Source organism: Leptodactylus fuscus, chromosome 1 (assembly GCF_031893055.1).
Source record: "Leptodactylus fuscus isolate aLepFus1 chromosome 1, aLepFus1.hap2, whole genome shotgun sequence".
Taxonomy (NCBI): Eukaryota; Metazoa; Chordata; class Amphibia; order Anura; family Leptodactylidae; genus Leptodactylus; species Leptodactylus fuscus.
Genome location: NC_134265.1, coordinates 131,034,525 through 131,051,206, shown reverse-complemented (window position 1 = coordinate 131,051,206; position 16,682 = coordinate 131,034,525). Strand labels below are relative to the sequence as shown.

Below are 16,682 nucleotides of genomic sequence, written 5' to 3'. Positions count from 1 at the left end.
TCTCCAGGTGGGGGTTATAAGTGACAACCAGGGGCACTCGGTTGTTCTCCTGTTTGGTATTGTATCTTAATAACTCAGATCTTGGTATCCTGGTGGCTCTGGTGATTTGGTTATCAATCGTTCTTGGATGGTAACCCTGCCTCCAGAATGTGTCTCTGAGGACTCCGAGGTGTTCTTCTCTGTCTGCAGGGTTAGAGCATATGCGATGGTATCTGATGGCTTGGCTGTATACAATTAGAGATGAGCGAACAGTGTTCTATCGAACACATGTTCGATCGGATATCAGGGTGTTCGCCATGTTCGAATCGAATCGAACACCGCGTGGTAAAGTGCGCCAAAATTCGATTCCCCTCCCACCTTCCCTGGCGCCTTTTTTGCACCAATAACAGCGCAGGGGAGGTGGGACAGGAACTACGACACTGGGGGCATTGAAAAAAATTGGAAAAAGTCATTGGCTGCCGAAATCAGGTGACCTCCATTTTAGACGAATAGTGGATTTCAAATCCGGGTCATATGAGAATGTGAACTTTGTGACTATGAGACAGGGATAGCTGTACAGGCAGGGATAGCTAGGGATAACCTTTATTTAGGGGGGAATGTTATTAAAAATAACTTTTTGGGGCTCTATCGGGTGTGTAATTGTGATTTTTGTGAGATAAACTTTTTCCCATAGGGATGCATTGGCCAGCGCTGATTGGCCGAATTCCGTACTCTGGCCAATCAGTGCTGGCCAATGCATTCTATTAGCTTGATGAAGCAGAGTGTGCACAAGGGTTCAAGCGCACCCTCGGCTCTGATGTAGCAGAGCTGAGGCTGCACAAGGGTTCAAGCGCACCCTCGGCTCTGATGTAGGAGAGCCGAGGGTGCACTTGAACCCTTGTGCACACTCTGCTTCATCAAGCTAATAGAATGCATTGGCCAGCGCTGATTGGCCAATGCATTCTATTAGCCCGATGAAGTAGAGCTGAATGTGTGTGCTAAGCACACACATTCAGCACTGCTTCATCACGCCAATACAATGCATTAGCCAGTGCTGATTGGCCAGAGTACGGAATTCGGCCAATCAGCGCTGGCTCTGCTGGAGGAGGCGGAGTCTAAGATCGCTCCACACCAGTCTCCATTCAGGTCCGACCTTAGACTCCGCCTCCTCCAGCAGAGCCAGCGCTGATTGGCCGAATTCCGTACTCTGGCCAATCAGCACTGGCTAATGCATTGTATTGGCGTGATGAAGCAGTGCTGAATGTGTGTGCTTAGCACACACATTCAGCTCTACTTCATCGGGCTAATAGAATGCATTGGCCAGCGCTGATTGGCCAGAGTACGGAATTCGGCCAATCAGCGCTGGCTCTGCTGGAGGAGGCGGAGTCTAAGATCGCTCCACACCAGTCTCCATTCAGGTCCGACCTTAGACTCCGCCTCCTCCAGCAGAGCCAGCGCTGATTGGCCGAATTCCGTACTCTGGCCAATCAGCACTGGCTAATGCATTGTATTGGCGTGATGAAGCAGTGCTGAATGTGTGTGCTTAGCACACACATTCAGCTCTACTTCATCGGGCTAATAGAATGCATTGGCCAGCGCTGATTGGCCAGAGTACGGAATTCGGCCAATCAGCGCTGGCTCTGCTGGAGGAGGCGGAGTCTAAGATCGCTCCACACCAATCTCCATTCAGGTCCGACCTTAGACTCTGCCTCCTCCAGCAGAGCCAGCGCTGATTGGCCGAATTCCGTACTCTGGCCAATCAGCACTGGCTAATGCATTGTATTGGCGTGATGAAGCAGTGCTGAATGTGTGTGCTAAGCACACACATTCAGCTCTACTTCATCGGGCTAATAGAATGCATTGGTCAGCGCTGATTGGCCAGAGTACGGAATTCGGCCAATCAGCGCTGGCTCTGCTGGAGGAGGCGGAGTCTAAGATCGCTCCACACCAGTCTCCATTCAGGTCCGACCTTAGACTCCGCCTCCTCCAGCAGAGCCAGCGCTGATTGGCCGAATTCCGTACTCTGGCCAATCAGCACTGGCTAATGCATTGTATTGGCGTGATGAAGCAGTGCTGAATGTGTGTGCTTCATCGGGCTAATAGAATGCATTGGCCAGCGCTGATTGGCCAGAGTACGGAATTCGGCCAATCAGCGCTGGCTCTGCTGGAGGAGGCGGAGTCTAAGATCGCTCCACACCAGTCTCCATTCAGGTCCGACCTTAGACTCCGCCTCCTCCAGCAGAGCCAGCGCTGATTGGCCGAATTCCGTACTCTGGCCAATCAGCACTGGCTAATGCATTGTATTGGCGTGATGAAGCAGTGCTGAATGTGTGTGCTTAGCACACACATTCAGCTCTACTTCATCGGGCTAATAGAATGCATTGGCCAGCGCTGATTGGCCAGAGTACGGAATTCGGCCAATCAGCGCTGGCTCTGCTGGAGGAGGCGGAGTCTAAGATCGCTCCACACCAGTCTCCATTCAGGTCCGACCTTAGACTCCGCCTCCTCCAGCAGAGCCAGCGCTGATTGGCCGAATTCCGTACTCTGGCCAATCAGCACTGGCTAATGCATTGTATTGGCGTGATGAAGCAGTGCTGAATGTGTGTGCTTAGCACACACATTCAGCTCTACTTCATCGGGCTAATAGAATGCATTGGCCAGCGCTGATTGGCCAGAGTACGGAATTCGGCCAATCAGCGCTGGCTCTGCTGGAGGAGGCGGAGTCTAAGATCGCTCCACACCAGTCTCCATTCAGGTCCGACCTTAGACTCCGCCTCCTCCAGCAGAGCCAGCGCTGATTGGCCGAATTCCGTACTCTGGCCAATCAGCACTGGCTAATGCATTGTATTGGCGTGATGAAGCAGTGCTGAATGTGTGTGCTTAGCACACACATTCAGCTCTACTTCATCGGGCTAATAGAATGCATTGGCCAGCGCTGATTGGCCAGAGTACGGAATTCGGCCAATCAGCGCTGGCTCTGCTGGAGGAGGCGGAGTCTAAGATCGCTCCACACCAGTCTCCATTCAGGTCCGACCTTAGACTCCGCCTCCTCCAGCAGAGCCAGCGCTGATTGGCCGAATTCCGTACTCTGGCCAATCAGCACTGGCTAATGCATTGTATTGGCGTGATGAAGCAGTGCTGAATGTGTGTGCTTCGTCGGGCTAATAGAATGCATTGGCCAGCGCTGATTGGCCAGAGTACGGAATTCGGCCAATCAGCGCTGGCTCTGCTGGAGGAGGCGGAGTCTAAGATCGCTCCACACCAGTCTCCATTCAGGTCCGACCTTAGACTCCGCCTCCTCCAGCAGAGCCAGCGCTGATTGGCCGAATTCCGTACTCTGGCCAATCAGCACTGGCTAATGCATTGTATTGGCGTGATGAAGCAGTGCTGAATGTGTGTGCTTAGCACACACATTCAGCTCTACTTCATCGGGCTAATAGAATGCATTGGCCAGCGCTGATTGGCCAGAGTACGGAATTCGGCCAATCAGCGCTGGCTCTGCTGGAGGAGGCGGAGTCTAAGATCGCTCCACACCAGTCTCCATTCAGGTCCGACCTTAGACTCCGCCTCCTCCAGCAGAGCCAGCGCTGATTGGCCGAATTCCGTACTCTGGCCAATCAGCACTGGCTAATGCATTGTATTGGCGTGATGAAGCAGTGCTGAATGTGTGTGCTTAGCACACACATTCAGCTCTACTTCATCGGGCTAATAGAATGCATTGGCCAATCAGCGCTGGCCAATGCATTCTATTAGCGTGAACTGAGTTTGCACAGGGGTTCTAGTGCACCCTCGGCTCTGCTACATCAGATTGCTACATCTGATGTAGCAGTGCCGAGTGTGCATCAGATGTGTAGTTGAGCAAAACTGACTCAGCACTGCTAAGTCTCTGCATTCGCATAGGAATGCATTGGCCAGCCTTCGGCCAATCAGCGCTGGCTCTGCCGGAGGAGGCGGAGTCTAAGGTCGGACCTGAATGGAGACTGGTGTGGAGCGATCTTAGACTCCGCCTCCTCCAGCAGAGCCAGCGCTGATTGGTCGAGTTCCGTACTCTGGCCAATCAGCACTGGCCAATGCATTTCTATGGGGAAAAGTTAGCTTGCGAAAATCGCAAACTGACAGGGATTTCCATGAAATAAAGTTACTTTTATGCCCCCAGACATGCTTCCCCTGCTGTCCCAGTGTCATTCCAGGGTGTTGGTATCATTTCCTGGGGTGTCATAGTGGACTTGGTGACCCTCCAGACACGAATTTGGGTTTCCCCCTTAACGAGTTTATGTTCCCCATAGACTATAATGGGGTTCGAAACCCATTCGAACACTCGAACAGTGAGCGGCTGTTCGAATCGAATTTCGAACCTCGAACATTTTAGTGTTCGCTCATCTCTATATACAATATAATATATATGTATAATATATATATGTATTATATATAATGTATATAATCTTCTGGTGAAGCTGTTATCAGCTCTTTAAGGTATAACATTCAGGAGTATTTTGTACCCATTTATTTATGATGTTATGTATCCTTCTAATTGAGAATACTGTATTTATTACGAATATTGGAATTGATCATCCACTATAGTGTCGACCCTTTGGGAAAATTTCCTGTATTTATGTATATTCATCTTTTTAATGTATTTCAATAAAAATTCTTTTTAGATTTTCTACATCATGTTGAGTGTTGTGTTTACCTCATACTCTTGTCTTTCTCCATTTTGTGGTTTTCCATGGAGGTAGCAACACATATTTGAAAGGGATGTAGGCTGGTGTTTATGTGGGTTTGATACTCTATAAAGATATTTTTTCCAGCCGTGCTATGTTTTTGTTCTTTATAAGGGCAGTACATGTAGGGTATTTCTGTACTTACATTTTCTCCTTTTACTCCTTGTGAATGTGTACATTTTAGGACTAAATCAATGGATTACTGAAAACACCAGCTGGACACCCGACACAAATTTCAATTTAGTAAGAGCAATTAGATATCAGGGAAGATACCCTAATGTTTTTTAAAGGGGCTCTATCAACAAAATTACGCTGTATGAGCCCCACATACGCATGAATACTCTTAAAACGAATATGCAAATGATACGTACCCGTGTAGGGTGGGCAGTCGTGCACTGTCCGACATCATCTTGCTGTCGCACCTTCCTCTTCTTTCTCCCTCCTTCTAGCCTTTAAAAAGTCTATTCAGGCACCGCTAATCTTATTTTAACACCCTCCCCCCCCCCGTTTTAAAATAATACCCTAAGAACGAATATGCAAACGATATGTACCCATGTAGGGTGGGCAGTCGTGCACTGTCCGACATCATCTTGCTGTCACGCTTTCCTCTTCTTTCTCCCTCCTTCTAGCCTTTAAAAAGTCTATTCAGGCACCGCTAATCTTATTTTAACACCCTCCCCCCCCCGTTTTAAAATAATACCCTAAAAACGAATATGCAAATGATACTTACTCGTGCACGGTGGGCGGTGTGCACTGTCGGACGTCATCTGCTGTCACGCCTTCCTCTTCTTTCAGCAACGCCCTCCTATCCTGGCTCTTCCCCACCTTGACCTTCTGTTCAGCTCTGGGGCCATTTTTGTAGTAGTTCTAAGTTCCCCTTAGACCCACGTGAGCGTACTGCGCATGTGCAGTACGCTCGCGAACCTCTTTATTCCAGAAGAACAGAAAATCAAGATAGGGAAGAGCCAGGACAGAAGGGTGTCACCGGAGGAAGAAAGAAGAGGGAGGCGTGACAGCAAGATGATGTCGGACAGTGCACGACTGCCCACCCTACACGGGTAAGTATCATTTGCACATTCGTTTTTAGGGTATTATTTTAAAACGGGGGGGGGGGGGGTGTGTTAAAATAAGATTAGCAGTGCAGGCATATGTGGGGCTCATACAGCATAATTTTGCTTTAAGTTTTTATTTTTTGGATTATTCCCAGAGAACCCTAAGGCTAAGGCCCCACATTGCGGAAACACAGCTGTTTTTGTTGCAGATTTTGCTGCGTTTATTTGAGCCAAAGTCAAGAATGGCTACAAAAGAAGTGGGAAATATATAGGAAGCTCTTATACTTGTACCTTCTGCTCAATCCACTCCTGACTTTGGCTTGAAAAACAACAGCAAAATTTGCAACAAAAAAAGCTACTTTTCCACAACGTGGGGCCTCAGCCTAAGGGTCCAGTCACACAGAGGAAAATGGCACTGAATTTGGTGTGGAATTCATTTCAAATTCAGCACTTCAAAAAAAGCCTCTCACTGACTTCAATGGGTTCCTAGCAGAAAAAGGAACCCATTGAAGTCAATGGGAGGCATTTTTTCAGCTCTGAATCTGATATGGATTCCGCACCAAATTCACCGCCATTTTCCTTTGTGTGAATGGACCCTTAGGGTACATTCACACGGAGGAAAATGGTGAGGAATTTGGTGTGGAATTTCAACGCAGAAAAAAAGCCTTCCATTGACTTCAATGGGTTCCTTTTTCTGCTAGCACCTTGCGGCTGTGAGGGTCCTTTCACACGGAGGAAAAACGTGAGAAATTTGGTGTGGAATTTCAGAGCTGAAAAAAAGCCTCCCAATATCAAGTCAATGGAAGGCTTTTTTTTTCAGCACTAAAATTCCACACTAAAATCGTCACCATTTTCCTCCATGTGAATGGCCCTAAGGCTAAGGCCCCATGGGCTGTTTCCACAGCACTAAAGCGCTGCGGGAAGAACCGCTGCGTGATCGCTATGCGGTTCTTTCCGCAGCGCTTTTAAGAGAAAGTTCACAGAGTTTTCCTCTGCGGACTTTCTCTTAACATTATATCTACGGAAAAGCCGCCGCCATTTTTGTAGATATAATTGACATGCTGCGATTTGCAAAGCTGCAACGGTTTTGCAAATCGCAGCGTGACGCGCTGCGATCTTTTCCGGAAAGTGGAGATTTGCATGAATCCCATTTACTTTGCCTGCACTGTACTGGAAACGCTGCGATTTGCTCGCAGCGGAGACACTGCGGGAAAAATCGCTGCGTTTCCGGTCCGTGGGGCCCCGGCCTAAGGGTCAGGGCTCGTTCACATCTGCGTTGTGAACTCCGTACTTGAGGTTTCCGTTTCCTGCATAAAACAGAGGCAGGAGACGGAAACCTGCAGGAGTCTTTCTCACCCATTCATTTGAATGGGTGAGAGAGATGTCCGGCCATGAGCGGCGGTGAGCGTTTTATGCTCTCCGCCGTGAAACCAGGTTTTATAATCTGGACACAGAGTCGGACATGCAGTACTCTGTGTCCGGATAAGAAAATCCGGTTTCGCGGCGGAGAGCATAAAACGCTCACCGCCGGACCCGGTCTGAGCTTTTCGACTTCTGGCATGCAGAAGACGGAAAGCACAGAACGGACAGGTGAACGCTAGTGTGAACCTAGCGTCAGTTCACACAGTTTTTTTAGCGTGGATTTTGACACTGAATCCACCTCAAAATCATAATTCTATCGGGAGGCTGATTTTGAGGTGGATTCAGCCTGGAGAGGGGATTGGCGCCATCACTCACATGTGCCACTGGTTTACCAGTAACAGCTGAGGGCACTGACTGGTCTTAGCGGTGTTGTGACATAGAGGGGAATAGTATAACTCAGGGGTAGGGAACCTTTGGCTCTCCAGCTGCTGTGAAACTACAACTCCCAGCATGCTCCATTCACTTCCATGTGAGTTCCCAGAACAGCAGAGCCAGTATGCATGCTGGGAGTTGTAGTTTTGCAACAGCTGGAGAGCCGTACGTTCCCTACCCCTGGTATAACTGGACAGGGTTTTTCTCTCACACCCATGAGTTGCTTCATATCCTGGATCTCACTTAACTGTCTGTGATTTTCTAGTTCCTTGCTCACTAAATGAATACTACAGGGTTCAAGCTGGATTATGAGAGATGTGGGCCACACACAGGGCTCTGACCATCTTACTGCACCCCAGATAGCCCCACATTGTTTGTCCGTACATGATCACATCCTGCATCGCATCCTACGAAGTGCAGGTACTAAGTGGAGAGATTTAGCACCTACGCTTCGTAGGATGCAGGATGTGATCATGTACGGACAAACACAATGTGGGACTATCTGGAGTGCAGTAAGATATTACGGACACGTGACATGCTACTCGTCTTCTCGGTCTCAATCCACACTGGGTAAAAACCTAATACAGCCCTTAATCGTGTACGCGCAGCCCTACTACGAACACTAGCGAAGACTAGGTGCAACATGTTGCCCATAGCAACCAATCAGGCTACAGCTTTCATCTGTCTGAGGCATGCTGGACAATGACAGACGTGACGTGATTGGCTGCTTAGGGTACCTGAGGTTCTTTACGTTGTGCAATACTACGGCTATCTAGCCCTCAGTGTTTTACTACGATACAAACGTAAGTAAGTACGCAGAGACAAGATCTGCGCCTGCAGTACCGTGCTCACAAGACGCTATGTGAACATCTCAATTCTACTCCGAGACTAGAGATTCTTAAACAGGGGGTGAATACATGTGTTGTAAACTCATATCCGTCGGCAGGGGGCGCTGTAGGCCCTGCTCTCTCCGCCTTTCTCGGTCCTTTCTCTCCGCCCCCCGGTTCTCTCTAGCAGGTCGGGATTTCCCGCTCTACGTGCCATCGTTTGTGCGTTGGTGCTTGAAGCCTGTGCAGGCCATCGTCCAGACCGCGGTGTTTCCAGGGATACTGCCCAGTTAACTGCTAGCTGAGCCGGCGAGTAGAGTAGGAAAGACACGCGGGAAGCCAGGCCTGCTCCGGGAGGGAGCACAGGAGCCCCGGCCCGTGTACAGGATGGCGGTCAATCTGGATAAAGAGGCCTATTACCGGCGAATTAAGCGGCTGTACAGTAACTGGAAGGTGATTAATCGCGGATTTCTGTGGCCGTCTTTATTTCTCACTCTCAAATCACATCTGCCATCACAGAGCTACAGTACATGACTATTATCCGCGCCACACGGCCGTCACCCGGCCGGGTCACGTGGTGCTGCCCGCGGTAACTCGCACGGTGCCCTTTATGTAGGCAAATGGAGGCCTCCGTATGTGTGGGAATGGTGTGTGCTAAATCATGTGTGTGTATTTGGTACATAATGTATATTACTGATGTGTGTACTAAATCATGTGTGTGTATGTGGTACATAATGTATATTACTGATGTGTGTGCTAAATCAAGTGTGTGTATGTGGTACATAATGTATATTACTAGTGTATGTACTAAATAATGTGTGTATGTGGTACATAATGTATATTACTGATGTGTGTGCTAAATCATGTGTGTGTATGTGGTACATAATGTATATTACTGATGTGTGTACTAAATAATGTGCATTACTGATGTGTGTATATGTGGTACATAATGTATATTACTAGTGTATGTACTAAATAATGTGTGTATGTGGTACATAATGTATATTACTAGTGTGTGTACTAAATAATGTGCATTACTGATGTGTGTGTGAAGTGTACATTGCTGAGGTTTATGCTGAATAATGGACATCACTGAGGGTGTGTTTAGTGTACATTTGTGTATTCTAATGTATATTACTGAGGTGTATGTATAGTATCTAGCATAGTGTTCCATACTGTGGTGTGTGTCTCCATATACAGAATACTGCACATTACTACATTGTATATGTATATGTTATACATTACTCAGGTGTGCATGTCCTAAATGTACATTTGAGGTATGTATATCTGTCTTTACACTCGCGTATACATTTACATATACACACAGAGGATGCACTCAGTTATGTCCTATAGAATTGATATACCGTATTCTGTTTTGTTCAACCATAAAGAATTAGTATTAAAGAGGGCCTTTAATTTCCTCAGGCACATGCAGTTTTATATGCCGCTAGAAAGCCGACAGTGCACTGAATTCAGCACCCTGTCGGTTTTCCCATTATGTGCCCCAGGGCGAGAGATATCGGTGCAGTTACTGATGGCTGTTCACTGTCAGAAGGGGGTTCTGTGAATGTACTGTATATAGAGCTATACTGTGAGTGGGCGTTTCTTACCGCCCAGCCATGACACAGGTACTAGTCTATGGACAAATACTGTCAGGAGGAGGTGGGGCGTTCCTCATCGCTCACCGTCATGGCTGGGTGATAAGGAACGCCCCCCTCACAGTATAGAGCTACAGACAGTACTGTCAGGAGGGGCTCTCCCAGTTAGACTGTCAGGAACGCCCGTCTGACAGTGAAGAATTATCAGTAAATGCACAGATAGCTCTTCACCTGGGGCACATAACGGGAAAGCAGACAGTGTGCTGAATTCAGTGCACTGTCTGCTTTCTACCGGTATATAAAACTGTATGTGCCCCAGGACATGAAAGGTCCTCTTTAAAACATCTTCAAAAAGGAGTGAAAGGTTAAAGGATTTTTCTGGGCTAAAATATTGGTGACCTAAGGATAGCTAGTTAATATTAGATAGGCAGGGTCTGACACGTGGGACCCCCCATCAATCAACTGTACTCAGAAGTTGATAGTGAATAATAGAGCAGGAAGCAGACAGCACTGTTCTCTGCGTAATGGTCAGCCCAGGTTACTGCAGGTCAGCGCTCATATGGTTCAGCTACTACTCAGAGAATATATTTTTTTGTGGTTTCCGAGTGTTGAAATCCCACTAATCTGATATTAATCCTTATAATATGTCATCAATATTTTTAGCTGGGAAAAGCCCTTTAATAAGGTGTTTTATGTCTGCCTCATGTATATAAAGACCTGCCATACTGTAAATAGTGTGTTGGTTGCAGTCTCTTGTGAACACTTGCTAAGGCCAGATTTATAGGTAGCCTAGGTATGTTTTTGGCAAGGTGTAAAAAAAAAAAGCGTGAGTGGAGTTCCAGACATTCATTGTGCTGCTGCTTGGTACCCCCATATAGCCCTGCATCCCCTACAAGCTATCATTTGAAGGGAGAGCACCTTTAGTAATACAGTATGCAATATGTCATTGTTAATTGTGCCTGGTCGGCTGACCTAGCAATTACAAGAACGAGGTTTTGGTGTGTAAATAAATGACCACCTCTTCATTCACTTTTTGGGGGCAAACAATAATGTGCAAAAACTTAGAGGGTCTTTCATGTCCTCATACATATGCGGTTTTATACACCACTAGAAAGCCGTCGACAAGCTTTCCCGGTATGTGCCCCGGTGGAGGAGATATCTGTGCCCCCCAATAATACTGTAACAGACTTGTACAGTCAGAGGGGGTGTTCCTTACTGCCCTGCAACGATGCTGAGCTATGAGGAACACTCTTCTGACAGTAGGGAGATATTAGTGCCAAAGCAAACGGCACCGATTTCTCCTCCACCGGGGCACATGCCAGGAAAGTCGGCAGAGCGTTGAATTCGGAGCACTGTCGGATTTCTAGCATTATATTAACCGCACTTTCATGAGGACATGAAAGGTCTTCTTTAAAGTGTTTTTAGTAGAAGATTTCTGATGTGATTTCAAACAATGCACAAAAAACTCTGTGTGAACACGACTTAATTGTAGTCACTCTATTTTCTCTGGTTAGCTCTTCATAAAACATTTAATGTTTTCCCAGAGGTTTAAGGTATTTCCAGAGATTGTTGTATTAACGTGTTGTGACAACCTTCTCTACTACAGCTTCAGCAAGTTGGTTCAGATAACAATAGAGATGAGCAGGCTAGCACGGTGGCTTAGTGGTTAGCATGGTTGCCTTGGAACGCTTGGGCCATGGGTTCAAGCCTTGCCAGTGCATGCATGTGGTAAATTCAGCTAAATTGCACCGTGTGTGGCTAGATCTCCTGACCATTGTCTGGCATTGCCTGTGATGAGTTTGCCATGCTAATACTGACGCTGCAGCCAGGAACATGTTTCTGTGCTGGCAGCAAATGAGTGTAAATAGCTTACTGAGGCTGCCATGACTTCCGTGTAGAGTTTTTTGATTTGCTGCATATATGAATGGAAGGAACATATTTTCCTGCAGTAATTCCTGGCTTTTATTTTTCAGAAAGGTGAAGATGACTTCTCCAATGTGGACGCTATCGTGGTGTCAGTGGGAGTGGATGAGGAAATTGTGTATGCCAAGTCCACAGCTCTCCAGGTGAGACACAACAATATGTGCAAGCAGCAAGTTTTCTATGCAGTGATATTTCTATGTGAATTTAATTTTTGCATGTGTGCTGCATGTTGTATGGATGAGATTTAGTTGTCCTTATCACTCAGAATCTAATGTGTTGCCTTGTGTGTTGTTTTTTTTTGTTTGTTTTTTTCTTTTACACCCCTGCTCATGGTAGACTTGGCTTTTTGGCTATGAGTTGACAGACACAATAATGGTCTTCTGTGAGGAGAAAATAATTTTCATGGCCAGCAAGAAGAAAGTGGAATTTCTTAAGCAGATCGCAAACACAAAGGGCAATGAGAATGCCAATGGCACCCCAGCAATCACACTTCTAGTTCGGGAGAAGGTATGTGCTTCCATTTTGATGACAAACATTCACCCTTATACTAGTATTACAATGTTCCTTGAAATAAGTGCACTTTAAAGGGGTTGTCCAATTTTTGAACGTAAGTGTTACTGATGAACTATCCACAGGGTAGTTTATCAGTACCAGATCCGTTCAGGTCCAACACACAGACCCCATCTGGATCAGCTGTTTTGGTAGCCGGAAGCCATATACCAGGTATACAGCCAGACACATCTCTGCTCCTGTTCAATTGATTGGTAGCATGGTTGCAGTTTCAAGCATCACCACTATATTATATGTAACGGAAGCTGTATACACAGTATGACACTCTGTATATTGTAGTGGTTTCACTGGGGAACTGCAGCCTTGCTTCAGGTCTAGGACAGAACTCCTTTAATCTGGGAATACAAGGCAGCTTTGATGGGGACATGCATTGCATGGCCAAACATTGCAGTGAAAAACTTAGTTGTCCATAGCAAGCAGTCACAGCACTACACTGTGTGATTGGGTTCTGTGGGCAACTAAGACTGTTTTTTTTTTTTTTTTTTTTTTCTTAGATAGTCTCATAAATCTGTCCCAATGTTTTGAAAAAAAAAAAAAAAAACTTGAATAAAACGGTTATCTTGCTTTAGATACAGTACATTCTTCTGTATACCCCCTAAATCAGAGGTCATGGAGGATGTTCAAGGGGTGCTGTTATACTTTATAGTATTCTGACATTTTATAGCTGTTTCAGTGTTATCGAATTCTTTTTTTTTTTTTTTCTTTTTCTTTTTTAACCGGAACTCCTAATTTGTGATTCTTGGGAGTTCAGAAAGGAAGGTAGCTAAAATTGGACTAACGCTATTTAGCTGAACTCCACAGTAGGCTGGCATTGCTGAGAGTGTCTCCTTCTGTGTAATGCATTACTAAGAGCTTCAGGTGATTGTTGTTAAATGAGTTTTCCACAGGATAGGTCATCAATAAGGGGGCATTCAAACGGGGCAAAATGGCTCAGGTTCTGGCACGACTCCGGGTGGAATTCACACGGTGTCCGTGCAAATTGTGTGTGGGATTGCCACCAGAATCCACGCGGTTAAAAAGCCTATGGGGAGACTTTTTAACCACGCGGATTCTGGCTTCAATCCCGCACGGAAATTGTGCGGACACCATGTGAATTCCACGAGAACCCGAGCCATCTTGCCCCGTGTGAATGCTCCCTAAGGGGGCATTCACACGGAGGAAAATGGCGAGGAATTTGGTGTGGAATTTTCCACGTGGAAAAAAAAAAAGCCTCCCATTGATTTCAATGGTTTCTGTTAGCTTTTTTTTTCCCACTAATGGAATTTTCCGCTAGTGGGAAAAAAAGCTAGCGGAACCCATCAAAATCAATGGGAGGAATTTTTTTTTTCCCACGTGGAAAATTCCACACCAAATTCCTCACCATTTTCCTCCATGTGAATGCACCCTAAGAGACCTGTGCGGGTCCAACACCTGCACCCTGTACAGATCAGCTGTTTCGGCAGCCTTCAGGCGCCATGACCTGATGAAGTGGACAAGAAGTGCATGCAGGCTGCTCCTATTGAAGGAATAGCACAATGCAGTGGATGGTGTTGCTGTGCTGCTCTTTCTACTTGAATAGCAGAGCCTGCACACGCTCCCTGTCCACTGCTATAGCTGTTGGTGCTCAGGTGTTGCCAGAACTGCTGATGTGTGCGCAGTCAGAACTGAGACCCCCACACTTCACATATTGATGACCTATCCTGTAGATGGGTAATCAGTATGGTCAGGTCCTATTTAGAGAGGTTGTCATCTCTCCTGACCTTAGCTGTTCACCTATGCATATGACTAGTTACTTTAAGTTGGTACCAGATTTGGAGTTTATTTACTTTATTTATATAAACGGGTTCATTGATAATAGGCATCAGCCTGGCACCCAGCCATTCAGTTTTGCGTGTTGTTGCAGATTGTCTTCTTTTCAGTAAGTGAAATTAGAAAGATATGTTTTGTACATCGGACTGTGATTGTCATTTAGGAGTGTGATATTTTTCTCCACACTGTTTAACCCTGTGCTATCCTCTGCTTTTTTTTTTTTTCTTAGTTCTGTTTCCATACACATTTAATATACTATTACAGCTGCGATGGGTTATGTACAGAGTGTCTGTGCAATATTGTTTGGTGACTTGCTTGCTGTCCTAATAGGGCTTTTCACATCCATGTAGCGGCCGTACCTCTTATTTTGTAGTATAGATACCAATCATTTCATGTCCTTTGCTGAAAATGTGCTATCATCCCACATTGATACCAAATCTATTCATGTTCTTAGGCTGACAATGGCCATAGGAATAGCAAATATTGTTAAAGGGGAAGGGGGGAGATCAAATGTATATAAAAAAAATAAAATAAATAAAATTATGGACAGTATAGGCATGTTACAGCATGTTCATTTTGGGATAGGGCTTATAGCAACTATGCTTTTTGACTTGAAGTGGTCTTAGAAAAACATATCTGAAATCTTGTTGTATTGAGGAGGAATCTTTACATTTATGATCAGACTCAAGGTGTTATAGAGGGCAATGAATCTATAGCTAAGACAGCTAAATATGGGTTCTCTTACAAAGAAAAGTATTGCTCTCCTCTCACGAATCCACTGCTGCTGTGGTTCCAATATTGTCCAGGCCTCCACTGTGGCTAGTGATTGGCTGAGTGGGCTTGCCCAAGCATTTCCTGTGTATCAGACACCAGGCAGTGGAGAGCAGCAAGGCCTGGGAGCTTTGAAACAGAAGTAGTAGGTTATCTGTAGGAGGCAAGTAGCGTTTTGTAAGTTCTTTTACTATACGCATATATCACCTAGATAAGAGATAAGTGTCTCATTGGACAACCCCTTTTATATAGAGACTTGGTACATTACTTCACTTCTTAACTACTGGTTATTTACTGTTGATTAGCAAAATGATGGTAACAAGGCAAATTTCGACAAGATGCTCGAGGCCATTAAAGGTAGCAAGAAGGGAAAACGTATTGGTGTTTTTAGCAAGGACAAGTTCCCAGGAGATTTCATGAAAAGCTGGTACGACTGCCTAAATAAAGAAGGATTTGACAAGGTAAGAGACAATCATTTTGTGTTCTTTTGCACTCTTCCGTGTGATGTCTCTGAAAGACTGTCTATGAGAAGATCACCCCTTTATTAAGACCATATTTCCAGTGCTATTTTGCACTGGATTTTCAGTTCTATCATATATTATGCACACACAAACACACGTATATAATTTTTAAGATGACCACACTAAAAGACCACCTTTCAGTGCAATATTGCAATGTTTTTTTATTCTTTTTGTTTTGAAGTCAACATGGAATTAGAAGACTATTGAAGGTATTCCAATGTCAGTGTTGCCATGCCACCGTTTTATGATCAATGTGGGTCTGTCAACTGAAACTCTAACCAGTTCTTATAATGAAAGTTGTGACTCTCTCAAATGCAGGAGGCACACTTGCAATTCCTTGCACTACTAGATTGCCATGGGGCAGCATTGCACTAATTCTCAGAATGGTAAGGGTCTCAGAGACCCTACCGATCATAAAGTTAGGGTATATCCTATTGATCTGCCTTGGTAATAGCCTACTCCATTACTTGTGGAGTATCTGTTATGTTTACTCCAGGAGCTTGGTAATGCAGTGTCTGCAGCTTCATTGCTGGTAAGGATAAAAACCTCTTGCTCATTGGTTCTGTGGAAGTTATGAATAAGCTTAAGCAACTAGTTTCTTGTTTCAGGTTGATATTAGTGCGGCTGTGGCTTACACAATTGCTGTAAAAGAGGATGGAGAGCTAAACCTGATGAAAAAGGCTGCTACCATTACTTCTGATGTCTTTAACAAATTCTTTAAAGAACGTGTCATGGAGATTGTGGATGCCGATGAGGTAAAAAAATACTCTTTTCTGAACTATTGTAAAGCAATCTCACCTTTGAATTAAATGCACAAAACGTTGTTACTATTCTCATTCCAGAAAGTACGTCATAGCAAGCTAGCAGAGTCTGTGGAGAAAGCCATAGAAGATAAGAAATATCTGGGTGGGACAGACCCATCCACCATTGAAATGTGCTACCCTCCCATAATCCAGAGTGGAGGCAATTATAATCTAAAATTCAGTGTGGTCAGGTGAGTGTCTAATCTTAAAGGGGTTGTCCAGAATAAACCATCAATTTATAACAAAGTTCCTCCAACTTTCTAATATCTTCTTTTTTTTTTATCTATCTTTTATAGTTTTTCAGTGACATGTAGGTCATGTGACCTACATATGTT

The 16,682-nt window shown here is 45.3% G+C and overlaps 1 protein-coding gene and 1 non-coding gene across 2 annotated transcripts in view; both read left to right on the top strand.

Annotated features, from left to right (window-relative positions):
• The first annotated feature begins 8,390 nt into the window (after positions 1–8,390).
• Positions 8,391–16,682, top strand: part of SUPT16H (SPT16 homolog, facilitates chromatin remodeling subunit) — a 25,288-nt gene continuing 16,996 nt past the window's right edge. The window contains exons 1-6 of the mRNA XM_075276744.1: positions 8,391–8,826; positions 11,945–12,037; positions 12,231–12,401; positions 15,329–15,484; positions 16,153–16,299; positions 16,387–16,538. Coding sequence (XP_075132845.1) covers positions 8,761–8,826; positions 11,945–12,037; positions 12,231–12,401; positions 15,329–15,484; positions 16,153–16,299; positions 16,387–16,538 — 785 coding nt within the window. The 5' untranslated portion in view covers positions 8,391–8,760. The remainder of the gene's footprint in view (positions 8,827–11,944; positions 12,038–12,230; positions 12,402–15,328; positions 15,485–16,152; positions 16,300–16,386; positions 16,539–16,682) is intronic.
• Positions 11,757–11,852, top strand: LOC142190956 (small nucleolar RNA U6-53/MBII-28). The gene has a single exon (XR_012714594.1). It is a non-coding gene; the product is annotated as a small nucleolar RNA U6-53/MBII-28 (small nucleolar RNA).